A 17,229-nucleotide genomic window follows, 5' to 3' on the forward strand; every position below is an offset into this window, starting at 1 on the left:
CACGATCAGATTTTCAGTCTGGCTCATGGGGAGATAGTGTTGGAATTGTCCTCATAGGAGATGGTGACGGTGGGAAGGGGTTAGGGAGTGGAGATAGTTCAGGGTATAGGAGATGAAGAGCAGGAAGAAGGAGGGATCTAGAATGACTCCTAGGTTTCCTACTTGAGCAATCTAGCATATTAATTTGGGGAAAAAGGTGGATTTGAGGTTCCTGAGGATGGAGATGTCCAGGAACCAATCAGAGAGATGGGTCTACAGCCCAGCCCTCTCCCTGGCGTGTAAATACAATTTGGGGGAGGGAGCTTGGAGAGCACCAATTTTTCCCCGGCATTTTATTATGAAAATTTTCAAACATACATAAAAGTGTAAAGAATTGTATAGTGGGGGCGCCTGGCTGGCTCAGTCAGTAGAGCATTGACTCTTCACCTCAGGGTCATGAGTTCTTGAGTTCATGACATGGAGTTGGGCATGGAGCCTACTTAAAATTAAAAAAAAAAAAAAAGAAGTAGCATTGTGCAGTGAATACCATGTTCCCACCATCTAGAGTCTATAATTATCTGTACTTTGGGGATGTTTTCTGTTTTCTACACTTGCTTTGTCATACATCTCTCCATTCCTTTGAGCACCATCAATCCATCTCTTTTTATGTGTTTCAGTCGGCAGTACGTCTCACTTAAACACTTAAGCATGAATGTCATTAACTAGACGAATGCTTCCACCTGTGTACCCCAAATCCCTGTCAAGATACAGAACATTTCTTTCTTTCTTTTTTTTTTAAGATTTATTTATTTTAGAGAGAGTGTGTGTGCAAGTAGGGGGAGAGACAGAGGGAGAGAGTCCTTAACCAGGCTCCCTGATGAGCACAGAGCCCGATGCGGGGCTTGATCCCATGACCCTGAGATCATGACCTGAGCTGAAATCAAGAGTCCAATGCTTAACCGACTGAACCACCCAGGTGCCCCAAGATACAGAACATTTCTATCACCCTGAAAGTTCCCTGTGCCCCTTAACAATCAACTGCTGTCTCTGCCCCAACCCCAGAGGTAACCAGTGTTTCCTTTTTAATTTTCAGCCATAGAGTACTTTCGTCTGTTCTAGAACTTCACGTAAGTGGAGCCATACAGGGTATGCTCCTTGGTGTCTGACCTCTTTCACTTAGCATAATGCCTGTAAGAGTTATTTCTGTTGTTGCAAGTATCAGTTGTTTGTCCCTTTTTATTGGTGAGCAGTATTCTATTGTAAGGACACTTGGAGAATACCTGTTTTTAAGGGGTGGGCAGAGACGTAGAGACCAAGGAGAATTGGAAGGCAGTGAAGGCAGTAGGAAAAGCACCTAGACAGAATGTCAAGGAGAATCATCTGGATCAGTTACAATTATGTTTGAGTACAAATAAAAGCTAGATAACAGTGCCTTAAATCACATGAGCATTTTTTTCTCTCGTGCAAAAGTCTGGGGGCACCTGGGTGGCTCAGTTTGTTAAGCATCTGCCTTTGGCTCAGGTCCTGATCCCGGGATCCTGGGATCCTGGGATCGAGCCCCATGTAAGGCTCCCTGCTCAGTGAGGAGTCTGCTTCTCCCTTTCCCTCTGCTCCTCCACAGCCCCCCCCCATTCACGCTCTCTCTTTCTGTGTGAAATAGATAAAATCTTAAAAAAGAAGAAGAAGAAGAAGAAATCTGGAGGTAGACAGTCCTGGAGTGGTATGGCAGCTCATTATGCCGCCACCAGCCCAGGTTCCCAGCTTTCTGATCATCAGCTTCAGCACTGGCTTCTATCCTCAGTGTCACCTCATGGCTTGTGTGGCTGCTGGAGCTCCAGCCATCCCATCTGCTTTCCAAACTGGCAATAGAAGGAAGAGACATCCGGGGTGGGGGTGGGGGTGGGAAGTGGCATACCTTCCAGCTAAACCAATCTTAAAACCGATTTTAGCAGCCTTCCTCAAAGTTTCACACATATCCACTTAACATCTCATTGGCCCGAACTTAATCACGTGGCCCACACCACTAGGGAAAGTAGTCTTTTAGTTAGCCACTGGGCACACTGCCACTCCAAATATAATGGTATTTCTGTTACTAGGAGGGGAAACGGATATTGGCTGTTAGCAGCCTCCTCTGCCTTCTCTCTTGGAGACCTGGCGGCCAAGCCTTTGTATCCATGGCCTCTCACAGAAGCCTGTGCTTGGTCGATGTCCATCCTCCTGAGTCCCCAGGGCTCCTTCCTTCTCTGAGGGTTGGTTTCTCTGTCTTCTCTGCATCTTTTGTATCCCTTTTCCTGGTAAGGGCTCTCCTGGGTCTCTGACTAACTTCCTGGCCTGTAAGCGTTTGACAGAGAGTGGAATAATAGGGAAAGTATCGGGAACATTTGCAGAGACTCTGTGTGCACTTTCCTCCACTCCCGGGCCTCCCCCACTGCTGTGGCAGACACCCGTCCCTCCTGTCTTTGGTCAGCCTCCCCTGACCAGGAGAGCTGTGGAAATAGACTTCTCTGGAAGTTAGAAACTCAAAGGGAAAAGGATGGCATTTGGAGACAGACCTGGGTTCAGATCCTTTCTGGGCAAATCTTTCTGAGACTCATTGACTTGTCTGTAAATTGGGGATGGTAACAACAGCTTACCAATGTAGCTAGGTTCAGAGGAGTGGGGGATGCAGGCCCGTGGCTGCCCCTCTGATGAGGATGAATTGGATCTTATCCGGATCTGGTCCCGTGACCTCTGGAAATAGAGGTCAGTGTACAGGAGAGTCAGCATGGCCTGCTGGAATCTGAACTTTAGACCAGGTCAGGTTCTCCGTCGCTCCCACCCCTGGCCTTGACTCCGGGCACTCACAGGGCAGCCTGGAGCCTCCTGGAGGGGCGATGGCAGGTTAACGTGATGTTTCATTCCCTCCTCCTGTTTCTCCAAAGTGAGTAGACCTCACCAGACAGCCGGGCCCCCTCTCAGGGCCAGACGTGGGCCAAAGGGATGCTGCAGCTTCTCTGCCTTCCTTCTGCCCCCCGGAAATAGCAGAGTTGGCTCACCCCCTGGCAGCCTCATGCATAGGCCCTGTGTCCTCCGGTCAGCGGGCCCTGTCTCCATGTGCATGGCATACGCACATTTCGGGGGCTGGACCCTGTGGTTCTTCACATGCATGCTTGTTCTGGGGAAAAAAATAATAGCTTACATCCTCTGACAGCTTAATGGGCCATCAGCACAGGGACTGGAGAGAAAGTCAGGGAGCAGGTGCGGCAAGCCTGGGGGAAGCTCTCGGCTGCCAAAGGGCCAGATTGGACGAGTAGAGCCGTGGCCAGACGCCCTGGTGACCTGTTGACACCATTCTCAGGCTGCTGGCTGCCCAGGGGCTGGTATGTTGTGACAGAAGAGGAGAAGCCAGGGCCCCGTGGAGAATTTGGCTCAGGCCTGAGACCTGAGAGGGACAGTGCATTCCTCTGCTCATTCATCCACTCCGCACACGTTTCCCGAGATCCTGCCGCATGCTGGGCACACAGCGATGGCCGAGACACCTAGTTCCCGCCCCAGGGGCACAGGGACAAATGCGCAAGATCCACAGAGGCACTAGAAGGCCACATTGCTGTCATTCTGAGCTGAGACACCAGGGAGGACGTCCTGGAAGAAGTGCCATCTGAGCAGATGATGGGACAAGGCCCAGACGGGGTGAAGGGCAGTGAGAGGGTCACTCATGCCCCTGCAGGAGAGATGCCCCTGGTGGAGCTAGGGGGCATTTCTGAGGTGCTGTGCCCCCGGGGGCCCGGCCTGCCATCCCCAGGAGGGGCATCTGTGCGTGGGGTCTGCAGCCTGGTTGGGGCCCGCAGTGCCAAGGCTGTTAACAGCAGCTCGAGGTCCCTGCAGCCTTTTCTTCCCTCTTCTCTGAAGGGAGCCTGCACTGAAATTATAGAAGTAAGTGCCAGCTTTCGAGTCTGCTGTGAAGCCACGTCCCTGCCAGGCCTCGGAGCCACCTTCTCGCCCGCACTCCGCCAGCCCTGCGCTCCATCTTGCGCAGGGGCCTTGTTCGGAGGAGTGAGGGCTCCCCGGGTACAGTGCCTCAGCCCTCCACCCCGAAGCTGCCCCCCACACCAGGGATCGGCTCAGTGTACAAATGGTACCCGAGGAGGAGGGGCTCAGGAAGTGACATCGCTTGGCCCGCCCCACCTCCTTATTCCCTATAAAAAGCAAAATGGTGACTCAGAAAGGAGAGTTGGAAGCGTCCTGCCTCCTGCTCCCACTGTGAATTTTTAGACTTGGAATTAGGCAGGAGGCAAAGGCAACAGCGGCTCGAAATCCGCAACTGACATGCTATTAAGCGGGTGGGGACTGTAGAGCTGCTGCTCCCCGACTCCCAGCAGCCCCTGAACTGCAGCCCAGCGCCTGCTGGCACTCCCCAGCCCCTCGCGAGGCCCGGGCCAGGCCGTGCATGCTGCGTTGGGGGGCATGGCCGCGGGGGGTCGCCGCCGGCGCCCACTGCGCTACCAGTCCCTGGCAGCCCTCGTGGAGGACTCTCAGTGGCCTTTCTTGTTCCTTGTCTCAGACTTCAGCTACGGGGCAGACGACTACGACGGAGAGGGGAATGAGGAGCAGAAGGGGCCCCCGGAGGGCTCGGAGACCATGCCGTACATCGATGAGTCGCCCACCATGTCACCCCAGCTCAGTGCCCGTGGCCAGGGCGGCGGGGACAGCATCTCCCCCACCCCACCCGAGGGGCTGGCACCTGGGGTAGGTACACCGGCTTTGCCTTCTGGGTTGGAGAAGAGGGTGTCGTAGGGGAGGGGGGCAGGCCAGGCATGGGCGTCACTGGCCGGGCTCTACTCGGGATGCTACTGGGGAAGCAGGTCTGGGGAAACGAGGGCCTGGATGTTTTTGGTACCCTCGTCATCTCACTTTAGTCCTGGGCCCCTCACAGATGAGGCTCCCCCCCACCTGCTGCTCTCTCTGCCACCCCTGCACCTATCTTTGCCTCCTCTACCAGCCATCTGCTTCCCTGGGCACCCTCACTTCCTCTCTCAGCTTTCTCTTCCAGCCCCTCTTGGAGCAGGATGGGGCCTGGGGGAGGGAACAGGCTCTTCTTTCTGGGCCGGAGCGGGGCAGGGGCTGCACACGTGACCCATGGGCTGTAGATGTCCAGATGCCGGCTCAGCAAAGCCAGGCTGGTCTCTGCTCTCTGTGGGGTGGAGTGGGCTGCTCTGGCAGCATTCCCTAAGATCAAGAGCCCCATTCTGCCCTCCTCTGGTGACTCTGGAAGGGACTGAGCCCTAATGGTGTCCCCCTCTCCTCTTGTCGACTGCTCCAAAGAGAAGCATTTTACGAGGAATATTAAGTATGTGCTTTGAGACAGGCTGGGAGGTTTGCAGTCCTTGTAATTAATGCTGTTTCTGGCCGCAGGGCCTGGCTCTATCTGTGCCCAGCTTGTACGCCAGCACCTGAGACACAGGAGCAATGAGACAGAGGGGTTCTGGGGGCTGTTTTTCTGGAGTTGGGGAGAATCAAAGCCATTCCTCCATGTGAGGGTGGGGGTGGGGCTTGGAGTGCCCGGTCCTGCTTGGTAGAGGGCTTGTCCAGGTGTGTTCTGGGGGGGGGGTCCCCTTTCTTCCCTCTAATACCCCCGAGGAGCATTCACTGAGGTGCTGTGGGATACTTGTTCCCCTCCTGAAGGGCCCAGCAATCCCCACTCCAGCAGGAGGGCTGCCTGGACTCTACCATTTCTGGAGAACCCCCTGCTTCTTTCCCTCCCAGCCTCCTTGGCCACCCTCCGCCCCTCTCCAGAGCTTTCACCCCCTCTTCACACACCGGGGTGGCTGTTATAGCCTTTGGCAACAAGGGCCTTGGCAACCAGCTTCCCACTTGGGGGAAGCCATATTGTTGCCATGGCAACAGAGGCCTAGGCGGAGCTTAGTGGTTGCCAGGCAGTGCTTGTTTGGAAATGGATGGTGGGGGCAGGTGGGAGGTGGAGGGGACGGCTGAGGTTCAGGACCCCCACAGCTGGCATTCTGGGATGTCATCCTGTCTTCCCTAAGGAAGGTGAGAGACCACCATCTTGGATAGGCAGGGTAGGGTTTTTCTACTGATGAAGGAGGGAGTATTCTGGGACCTGAACCGAGGCCAACCAGAGGAAACACGGAGAACACTGTTGCTTCCTATCTCTGCCTTTGGGTCTCTGACCAAACAGAGCTTAGAGGACCCCTGGAGGACTCAGCTGTTACCCCACTATGAGCAGGTGCAGGAAGATTCACTGTAGGACCCAACCCAGGGTCAGGAATGCTGGCTGAGAGTTGAGACCGTGCAGCCGAATAGAGCCGCTCGCTGGAAAGAAAAGCACCTTTGCCATTTTCTTCTCACCTGTCTGCCTTCCTCCTTGCTCCCTGTCCTGGTTCCTTCCCTCATCACATGACCACCTACGTTGCTGGCGTGCTTGTCCATTGATTTTTAGGTTCCTTGGTGAAATGGTTGGATGCTTTCTCCAGTGAAGCAGGCACAACGGGAGACACCCCCATCCCACCCCACCTCCCAGCCTAGAGCTCTGAGGCTTTGGGGCAGTGACTTTTTTCACCTTGTGGCTGCTCATTTTGCTTGGTGGCTCACGAGGGAATAACTTGGTTTGAGGACTTTGAAATCCAGAGGTCCTACAGTGACAACCGACTGAGGGCTTGGGGCTCGGGAACCCCAGAATTGATTTTTTACACCGCTGGCTAGAAGTCATGCTAGGAGGTGGGGAGCATTTATCCAACTTGGGGATCCTGGGGATGATTCCAGCCCGGTGCGCCCCGGCCTGTGGGCCCTCCCTCCTAGACTTAGTCCCGTTTCCGCCCTTTCGGCTGGGTCGCTGGCCCCATCTAGTGGACTCCACAAGTATTGCTGTTTACATTGGGGTGCTGGAGAGAGTTGACACACCCCTTCCTGAGTACTTGGGGGTTGTTTTGGTTAAAAACAAAACAAAGAAAACAACAAAAAAAGAAAACTAAGGTTTCTGCTACTTGGCTCTGTTCATTTGGCTAGGCAGGGCCCCTCCCTGCCAGGCTTCCTGTTGGGGCCTTGGGAACCAAGGGGACTTTTGGACTAAATCAGACAATTGTTCTAGATATTCAGATGTCTGGCCTCTGGCAGCTAGGCATTTCATACCCAAACTGCAGCCAGCTTGTTCTGGGGAGCCTAAGGTTTGGTCTTTGTATTTGGTCAGGGTTCTCCTGAGACACAGAACCAATAGGATGCCTGTCTGCGTCTGTGTCTAGATCTATAGAGAGATTTTTGATAAGGAATGGTGCCCTTCCTTATGGAAGCCAGGAAGCCCCCAGACCTGCAGGCAGCAATCTGGACACAGGGGGATGATGTATAATTAGTTCCAGGTTGAGCCTAAAGGCCTAAGAACAGCAGAGCCCCATGGTGTGAGTTGCAGTCTGAGGCCAGCAGGCTCAAAATCCAAGAAGAGTCAGTGTTTCAGGCTGCGTCTGAAGCCTGGAAGAGACTCATGTCTCAGCTCAACTGACAGGAAGAGTTCGCTGTTATTCGGCCTTTTTGTTCTATTTGGGTCTTCAGTGGATTAGATGAGGCCCACCCCCCACAATACGGAGAGCAGGCTGCTTTACCCAGCCACCTGATTCAAATGTTAATCTCACACAGAAACGCTCTCACCGACACACTCAGAATAATTTTGACCAAACGTCCGGGTACCCGTGGCCCAATCAGGTCAACACGTAAGTGTAACCATCATTACAGTCGTCTTATTCAGCAGCTCAGAGAATGGAAGGAACGTGAGCTTTGACCAGAGGAACACCTGCTACTCTCCAGCTGTGCGACGCTGGACAAGTGCCATAACCCCTCTGAGCCTCACTTTCCTCATCTTTATTATTTTATTTTAAGATTTTATTTATTTGAGAGAGAGAGCATGTGCGGAGGGTGGGGCAGAGGGAGATGGAGAGAGAGGATCTCAAGCAGACTCTGTGCTGAGTGTGGAGCCTGATGTGGGGCTTGATCTCACGACCCCAACATCATAACCTTGGCCGAAATCAAGAGTCGGACGCTTAACCGCCTGAGCCACCCAGGTGCCCCTTGCTCATCTTTAAATAGGACCAACTGCCTGCAGGATTGTTGCAAGGAGGGATTGGGAGAGCTCAGGTGAGGCCTGCAGCATGGGGTCTGGCTCATCCCGATGCTCAGTCCTTGGTGACTGGGACCCACAAGAGTTTTCTTTCCAGCTTTGGGAGCCAAGACCACTGCAAGGAACTAAGCTAATGGTATTTGCTAGACAACAACTGAATCTGCTTTTTTCTCTTTTCTGGGGTTGGATCAGTCCTGCCAGGTAGGGTAGCCCAGCTGAAGCCAGGTCCCTATAGTGTTTGCAGGACAGACACATGCTCCTCACTCCCCAACATGCCCCTACAGCCTTGCTCTGCTGCTCTTGTCGTAGATATGCCCCAGCTGTGCACCCCGCTAGGCATCAGGGTGAAAGCTGAGGCTCCGCCCTGCAGACCCCTCACGCTTCTCAAGCCCAAGCTGAGCAGAGCTCCTTAGTAAGGCCAGGGCCCCATACCACGGCTGGCTCGATTCAGCTGAGAGTGCCTGGTTTCACCTTGAGAAGGAAGGGCAGGGGGTCTTGATCTCAGCTAACAAGTGGGGGCACACATTCCTCCGCCAGGACCATGGTCTTACAGAAAAGCTTGCTCCCCCCAAGCCATAGACTCCTCTGTCTCCCTTCTTGGGAGATGCCGTAAAAAGTGGAAACAAGGCAAAGCTCTGGGTGTCGTCTCCGTGCTAGCATTTTCTAGCTGTGTGACCTGAGGGATGTCACTCATCTTGTCTGGGCTCCAGTTTACTGATCTGTAAAGAGAAGATACTGAGAATTTCCTCCTTCCTGACCTCACACAGCTGTGGTGAGGTTTCCATGAGACAGAGTTAGGCAGGGCGCTTTGCAGTCATAATGTTTGTACACGTGTGGGTGGGACTGCTCAGTGTCAAACTCATTCTGTAGTTCCTGTGGTACCCAGACGCAGTTCAGAGGTTTCTAATAAAAGGCTGAATTGAGGGGTTCAGGCTTTAGCAGGAGAATCCGAAGTAAGGGTGGCAGAGTGTTGGAAGGATCACCATCGTCCTTCCCGGCTCCACCACCACCACTTCCTCCTCCTCTCCCTTCTCCTCTCCGCCTTCGCCCCCCCCCCCCGCCCCCGCAACTGCTTGGACTTGCACTGAGCCTGGTTTCTCCACTAGTGCGTGCTAGCACTTTCTTTCGCGTGGATGATGCGCTCTGAGCCTTCCGCCCTCAGGGTTGTGGACTGGTTGCTTCTGTCTGGAGGGCGTCCAGACCTGTCACCGTGCTGCCTGTGTGGCAGAACGAAGAGCACGCTTTCTTAGCACTTCCTAAATGTGGGCGCTGTCCCAGCACTTTATAAACATTCGCTCGCTTCATTCCCCCTCACCACGACCCTGTGAGGAAGGCACCACGATTGCCCCCTTTAACAGCTATGGAAACTCAGGTGAGAGAGTTGCGCAACCTACGCAGGGTCCCACGGCTGGTAAGTGGTAGGCTCCTCGTCACGGCCACTCTGTGTGACCTCTCCAGAACAGGAGCCTTAGCGCCTTTGTTTCACCTCTTTCTGGCTGTGTGGCTTTGGGCAACTTGCAGGGCCTTGGTGCCCTCAGCTGTAAATGAGGATAAATCCTCCTATCTGGAAGGGCTGCTGTGAGGACCAAGTTGACCTGGTAACTGTGAAAACACCTCGTGCCTGCCACACAGAGGACCCGTTCCTGAGATGGGAGTTGAGTCTGAATCTCTCCTGGGACGTGAAGCCCGTTCTCCATGAGTCCCCAGCTCTGGCTGCCCTCGCACCATCCTGTCCCCTGCTCTGGTCCTGGCACGGGTGGCTCAGCTCCCAGCGCCATTCCTGCCTGGTGCAGGCCCTGCCGGGGGGCACCGCTGGAGAGTATTCGGGGGAAGAGAGACACAAAGAGGAGAGCCCAGCTGCTGGGAAGGAGGTGAGAGCTGTCTTGGGCTATTTCTCACTTGGCACAATCTGCCTTTCCTTCTCCCCGGCTCCCACTGCGAGGGTGTTCCCCTTAAGCCCACCTTGCTAGACCCCAAGCCACTGCCAGGAGTCTGTGAGCTAAGGAAGAAGGGAAGTGCTGGCAATTGAGATAAAGCCACGCTTGGCCTGCTGCATTTGGCACTGGTGGATGGATACTCACCCTTCCTCCCTCCTCAGCCTGGTTTCCTGTGGCAGGTCTGTGCTCCCTTCAGCGCGAGGAGCCCACATCATATGACCACTTTCCATAGGAACCACCCATCCAGTCTGAATCCCTTGATTTATCTTCTTGGGAGACCCTTTGCCGTGCCCTGTAAACTTCCATATCGACTCACTAAGTATTTTCGGAGCACCCACTTTTTACAAGATATTGTCCCAACTGCTGTGGGGAATTAGCATGCTCAGGGGTTGTCCCAAATACACTCTATTTCAAGGCCATCTGTGCAACAGCCTTGAGAAATGTCCAGCATCCCAAGGGAGGAGTCATGTGACCTCAGGTGGGGGAACCAGGGAGGGGAGTCCGTGGGAGGCAGCCTCAGATAGTAGGTAGTGTTCTGCCTGGGCACTGGTCAGAAAGAACATTCTAGATAAAGAGGGCTGTGTAAGTTCTGGAATGTGGGGAGACCTCTAGAAGTTTGAGAAAAGGATAATGGTCTGCTGGGCATTGAGTTCAATGGAAGAGGTGGGAGGTGAAGCAGGGAGGGAGCTAGGGCCCCCCACTTCTGTGCTTCCCACACCCCACCACTTCTACCAAAGAAAAGGAGAATAGCTAGTACCTAACAAGGGCTGACACTTGCCAGGCACTGCCCTACATGTACTAGTCCTCACTGCAACCCTGGAGTTGGTGCCATACCCCATTTTACAGATGAGGAAACTGAGACCCCCAAGTTTGAATGACTTGCTCAGGGTTACACAAATGGCAAGAGGCAGAGTGAGGATTCAAATCCATAACTGAGGGGAGTTCTTTTCGGTTTTGTTTGTTTTACGGCATGAATAGTGTCGTGTACTGGTTTATACCCAACATGTGCTTTATGTAATGAAACTCTATGTATGATTTTCAGAATGACTTCTATAACAGAGAAGGAAAGGCAGAGGGAGCAGTGCAGTTATCGGGAAGATGATGCATCTGATTCCATCTGTGGCTGTAGCAGACTCTGCCTGCTCCTGGCCCCGGCCCCTGGGGGTCAGTTCTTATTGGCCCAGAGTCTCCAGCAAATCTGGTGGTGGAGCTTCAGCTTTTGCCAAGAAAGTTGAGAGGGCCAGGGATAGTCAGAGAGTGGGGAGAAGAGGCTTCCAGCCCAGGATGAGGCCCGGAGGTGAGAATGTGCCTGGCCCATTAAGGGGAGAGGGAGTAGCAGAGACTGTTGTCAACAGTTTGATTGGTCGAGTCGCCAGCAAGGGCCCCAGTGCCCTTGTTTGGGCTGACTTGGTGGCTTCCTGTGGGCGCAGAGTGAGCAATGTTTTAGAAAGAATAATCTGATGTCAGTGGGAGGTATGACTGTTGAACAATGGTCACGTCATGTCATTCCCTGCTTAAAAGCCTCCAGTGCCTTCCCTTTCTCCTAGTAGTAAAATCCAGCCCTTAGCAATGCTGTCAAGGCCCTGCTTGATGTGACCACTTGACCCCTGCCCATTTCTGCAGCCTCATCACCAATCTCTCAACTAGAATGTGAGCTCCAAGATGGAGCTTCGTCAGTTTTGTAAACAAATGTTTGTTCATCGAAAACTCTAGTTCCTTGAACTGTACCTGGCGCTTAGTAAATGCTCAGTAAATGTTGGTTGAATGATTGAATGCACACTCGCCACCCAGACTGAACTCATTTCCTTGTGCTCACACAGTCCTGTCTGTCCTGCCCCGCTGCCCCCTGCTGACGTGGCTAACCCCTGGTCATTTTTAGGTATGCGTTTCAGTGTCACCTCCTCCACAGAACCTTCTGTGACACCCCCTTTGCTGCATCAGTTGCACCTGTCTTGTGCCCCAGAGCTCAGTCTGCTTTCCCAACCGTAGTGCTTGCCACACTTCTTTTTTTAACTTCTTTATTTTCCCTGATTACATCACTGAAAATTCTAACTTTACAGAAATATGTAATGTAGAAAGTGAAAGTCTCCTAAAGTCCCATCCTACAGACAGAACTTCTTTTAAGAGTTGGTTGTATACTTCTCCTTATTTTTCCATGTGACATATTAGATGTATACTTTTTTTTCTAAAATCATACTGGTACTGTTATGCAATTCATTTTCCTTATTTTACTTAATAAGTCTTGGACATTTTGCACATCAGTAAGTAAAGATCGACCTCACTTTTCTTCTTTATGACTGCATGCATGTTTCACTTTACGAATGTTCCATAAGTCACTTAACCATCCCCTTCTGCTAGACATGTGGGCTGTTTCTAGTCTTGCATTGGCATAAACGTCACTGAAGTGAATATCTTTGTACATAGATCCTTGTGTCCTTGTAAAAATGTTTTTGCAGAAAAATCCCTTAAAGTGGAATTGCTGGGTCAGAAGTTGTGAACCTTTAAAATCACAATAGATATTTCCATGTTCTCCTTTCTGGGAGAGTTGTACCTCAGACCCATCGTTCTGAGATTGTGCCCCATTCCTGGCACTGCCTTGGCTCACAATGGTCAGCCTGTCCCCAAACCTGTCAGCTCCATGGAGGTAGACATAGTGTCCCATTTGTGGCTGCATTATGAATGCCCAGTGCACAGTAGGCAATTAATAAATACTTATTGATTTAGTGGCTAAGAGAATGAGGGATGGAGAATGAGTGTGAAGGAAGGCCACTGGGTTTAGGGAGAGGAAACTATTGGTGGCTTTGAGACTGTGGGCATGGCAAGTGTCAGAAATCTCAGTCGGTTAAGCATCTGACTCTTGATTTCGGCTCAGGTCATGATCTCAGTGTTATGAGGTCGAGCCCCATGTCTGACTCCATGCTGGGTGTGGCGCCTGCTTCAGATTCTCTCTCTCCCTTTCCCTTTGCCCCTCCCCACCTTCCTCTCTTTAAAAAAAAAAAAAAAAGAGGGGCGCCTGGGTGGCATAGCGGTTGAGCGTCTGCCTTTGACTCAGGGCGTGATCCCGGTGTTATGGGATCGAGCCCCGCGTCAGGCTCCTCCGCTGGGAGCCTGCTTCTTCCTCTCCCACTCCCCCTGCTTGTGTTCCCTCTCTCGCTGGCTGGCTCTATCTCTGTCAAATAAATAGATAAAATCTTAAAAAAAAAAAAAAGAAAAGAAATCTCAGTCAGTGCCCCTCGCCCGTGGGGCAGTCCATGCCCCTCACCCACCATAGTGTGGTTCCAGGCTACTTCTCCAAGTTCACCTCCTGCCCCTTCTCTATTCTGTCCTCCCTCTGTGTTTTGCTTACCAGAAGTTCTCCTTTCTGGCCTTCCTCCCTTTGCCTGCAAACTCTTCCCCTTTTCCAGCTGCTGCTCAGAAGCCACTCTCCTGTGAAGCTTTTCCTCTGAGCAGGGATAGTGCCTTTGTCCTATGTCCCCACTGTGTTGATCACTGAGACACTGTCTCTTTTGTTCCCGCATCCTTCACTTCCTATAGGTTGAGAGCACTCTAACGGCTGTGTCTCCCAGATTTGTGTGTGTAATGCCAGGCCTTCTCTGGGTGTGAAGGAGCAAACGAGTGAGCGGATAGCTGGACAGGCAAGATCAGGACTCAAAATGGAACATGATTCTGACTGTGTAGGGGCGAGATGCTGCAAACTATGGTTGGGATGGTGGCTTTAGAAGAGGAAAAAGAAGAACCCAAGGGACTCAGTAAAAGGGATGTGGGGCCCAAGGGAAGGAAGAGTCGCAAGATGGCAGCCCTGCCAACAGAAGTGGAGAAGCCAGAAGGGGAAGCTGGCTTAGGGAGGGGGAAGGTCATTTGGTCTGGATATGTGGAGTTGAGGGGCTGTTGGCAGGGCTTCCAAGTGAGGAGAGCCAGCCGACAGTGTAGATGTCACGCTCGGAGCTGAGCAAGATGCGGGAGCTACAAATGCTGATGGCTGCCATTGGCCTGGAAGCGCAAAGGGAGGAGATCTCCAAGGGTAGAGAGCAGCGGGCTGAGGCCAGGCTTGAGTGGGGACTCCGGTTTACAGGAGGGCCAGCCTCAGCCGGGGCGGTCAGAGCAGCGCCAGCATGCTCATAGGGAATGGAGGGATTTGAGAAAGTCCAGACTGCAGAGGCTGCGGGGTAGCAGAGGGAGGCGTCCGACTTTGGAGTAAGGCAGGCTGGAGACCTTTGGAGCAGGCTGCTTCTCTGGAAGGAGGAACAGGAGCCAGGCTGAAGCAACGCAGTGTAGAGGATGCAGAGAGGAAGCTCAGGTCCAGGGCTGGCTCAGGGCGCTTGTAGGGGAAAGGGAGGGGGCATTGCTGGGACTTGTGAGTCACTTCCCCCCCAGGGGGAGGACTGAGGGCCTCTGAGTGGTGTCTGTGTGCCCGATGGAGATGGAAGGGCATTCTAGTTACTCACCGGAATTTCCAGCCAGCTGGGGTGGGGTGGAGCAGAGATGCCTTGGATGTTTAGGGAGCAACTTCTGAGAGGTTGCAGGGTTTGGGGAAGAAGTGGGTGTTGATCTGGCTATGCTAGCTAGGGGTGTGGGGAATGAAGATGGGGATACTCCAGGAGACTTCCAAGGCTACTTCATGCTCCCTTGGGTGGGGGAAGGGACATCGGAGGGACCCTCGGGCTTTTAGGCCCTTCTCCCATTCCACCTGCTTGTCTGACCAATGGGGGCAGTCCTGCCGTGCACTTGAAGCTCGCAGGATAGGAGACAGAAATGGTGGCAGAGAGCCCTGGGCTGGCACATTTGTGCCCTGGGGAATGCCAGGCCCTGTTGTTCCCAAGCCCTGGGAGCAGCCTCGCCCGCCCAAACCAAATGAGGAATTGTGGCTGAAAGGGCCCTTCAGATGTGCTTTGGCTATTTATAACCCAGCCAGGGCAGGGACAGGGAAAAACCAGGGACTGAGGGAGGGGGTGGGGTGTAAGGTGGGTTGTGCCTCTGTGGAACCCTGTCAGCCTTGAGGCCCCAAAGAGCCTACCCCAAATCCCTCAGTCTGCATTTCAGCTTTGGTGACAGGGAGTCAGTGGTGAGGACAGATTCTCTGCTCTCACAGAATGGCAGGAGCCCCATCTCAAGCCCAAAGCTTTCCCAGATTTTTTGGGGGGTTGGGATAAACATTTCCATTCTTCTCTATTTCCCTCCTCTCCTCAACCCTCCACCCAGCTTGGAGGCTCAGCCAGAGGCCCTGTTCTTGGTTGAGGTGCAGTGGAAAAGAGAGGCAATGACACCAGGTGGACCCAGGATGGTGCACAGTTGACCTTCCTGTGAAACACATTTCCAAAGAGTTTGAGTCGTCCGCCCCCCGCCCTGCCCCGCTGTGGCCATTACCACCTGACAGGGGATATATGACGTGTGTATAAAGAGGCTGGCGGTAGGTTCACACACCGATGGACAGCTCAGAGACCACACCATGAAGAGCCATGCTGGCTAGTCCGGGCAACTGTGTATTAGAGAGAATTGTGAGCTAGAAGCATCAGGAAGATTTCAAGGGAATCCCTGGCTGGAGACATTGTTGAGGGTTGGAGATTGACAGGGTTGACTCGAGTGGGGCTGAAGCTTCAGGGCCCACCACCCAGAATCCCGAATTTCCACCCGATCTACCTGGATGGTGGCCCCAATGATTCCGGCTTACAAAGGGAAGTGGTGGGTTGGCAGCGTGTGACGCTGAATTGGATTCCAAGATGCAGGTTCCACTGAAGAAACGGGACAGAGGGAATATTCAGGGATCACCACCACCACCACCACCCCTGTCTCCCATACCCACACACCTCCCAGCTTCCCTCAGGGAAACAACCAGCTGCAGGAAAACAGCAACCTTGTCTGTGGGCCTAATTCAGTTCACGGGTGTGTGTCATTTGGACTGCACCATGTTTCGTTTCCTTTTGTTGTAATGTCATTTATCTGCCATCGGTTTTAAATGGAGAGAGATCAGCTAAGGATCCACACTGCCAGCTTCTCTAGGACAGTCTGAGATGGGGCAGCCTGCAGCTGGAGCTGGGTGGTGGCTTTTTCCTTCCACCCCATGCCTACCTGGCTGGCTTCCACGGATCTTACCCGCACCCTCACGGCTGCTGGAGTTCCCAACCTTTGCCCTAGGTGTTGTGTGGTGAAAGCTTTCCGCAGGTGCTGCCCCTGAACTCCTCCCCCAGGAGAGCAAGGGCACGCTCCTCTCTGGCTGGGGCCTTTTTTTTTTTTTTTTTTTTTTTTAAGATTTTATTTATTTGACAGAGATAGGGACAGCCAGCGAGAGAGGGAACACAAGCAGGAGGAGTGGGAGAGGAAGAAGCAGGCTCATAGCGGAGGAGCCTGATGTGGGGCTCGATCCCAGAACGCCGGGATCACGCCCTGAGCCGAAGGCAGACGCTTAACCGCTGTGCCACCGAGGCGCCCCTGGCTGGGGCCTTACACAGCCACAGCGTGGACTTCTCTGGACGGCCTGAGCTTCTGCCACCGTTGAGGAAGCAAGGGAAGCAGGCTGGGAGCGGGAAGGGCTGCTGGTGTTACCCATCCTGGGTTTCCTGTACCCTCTGCCGCGGGGCGGGCTCTGCTGGGCGGAGGCCCCTTTGAGGCAAAAGCGCCCCAAGGAGGTGGGATTGCTCATCCCAGCAGCACCCGTGAGTAGGAGGTGGGGCCCCTCCGGCCGCCAGGGTGGGCCGGCTGCAGACCCTGGCTGGCACTTGGGGTTCTGTTGTGGTGAGGCGGCTGAGGCCTCCTCTGCACAAAGCCTCGTTCTCCCAGCCGCAGTGGTGATAGAAACTGTTCTCTCACCAGGCCCTGGCCTCCCCTCCGCAACGGTGTCAGAACCTGAGGCAGAGATGAGAAGGGGGCTCAGTTTGTGGCCATCCCAAGGTGACAGCGAGGTTCGCCCTGTCCTCCTGGAGGCCGCGCGGGCAGCTGCTCTTCCGCTCCTCCCCCTGCCTGCTCGGGCTCTGGTGAGGGGCTGTAAATAAAGCCTGTCTCTGGGAAGCAGACCTCCCCCCGCGCCCGGCCCGTCTGCGGCCTCCTCGCCCCTCCTCCGCGCTCCAGAAGCCTCCGCCAGCCGCCGGCCGGTGACCGCACAGAGGGAACGGCTCCACCTCACGAGTCAAGTCGTGCATTTCCTGTGTATTAATAGCAAACGCGAGCCTCCGAGTCCAGAAAGGGCGGGATCTGTGGGGCCGGCGGCGGCGGCGGCGG

General features: G+C 53.8%; 1 protein-coding gene across 4 annotated transcripts in view; it reads left to right on the forward strand.

Annotated features, from left to right (window-relative positions):
* The window catches only part of ABR (ABR activator of RhoGEF and GTPase), a 174,920-nt gene that overhangs the window by 76,831 nt on the left and 80,860 nt on the right, over positions 1 to 17,229 (forward strand). For all 4 annotated transcript variants that reach the window (XM_040641104.1, XM_040641103.1, XM_040641108.1 and 1 more), the window contains exon 2: positions 4,520 to 4,704. In XM_040641104.1, coding sequence (XP_040497038.1) covers positions 4,520 to 4,704 — 185 coding nt within the window. The remainder of the gene's footprint in view (positions 1 to 4,519; positions 4,705 to 17,229) is intronic.

This window comes from Ursus maritimus, unplaced genomic scaffold (assembly GCF_017311325.1).
Source record: "Ursus maritimus isolate PB19 unplaced genomic scaffold, ASM1731132v1 scaffold_24, whole genome shotgun sequence".
Taxonomy (NCBI): domain Eukaryota; kingdom Metazoa; phylum Chordata; class Mammalia; order Carnivora; family Ursidae; genus Ursus; species Ursus maritimus.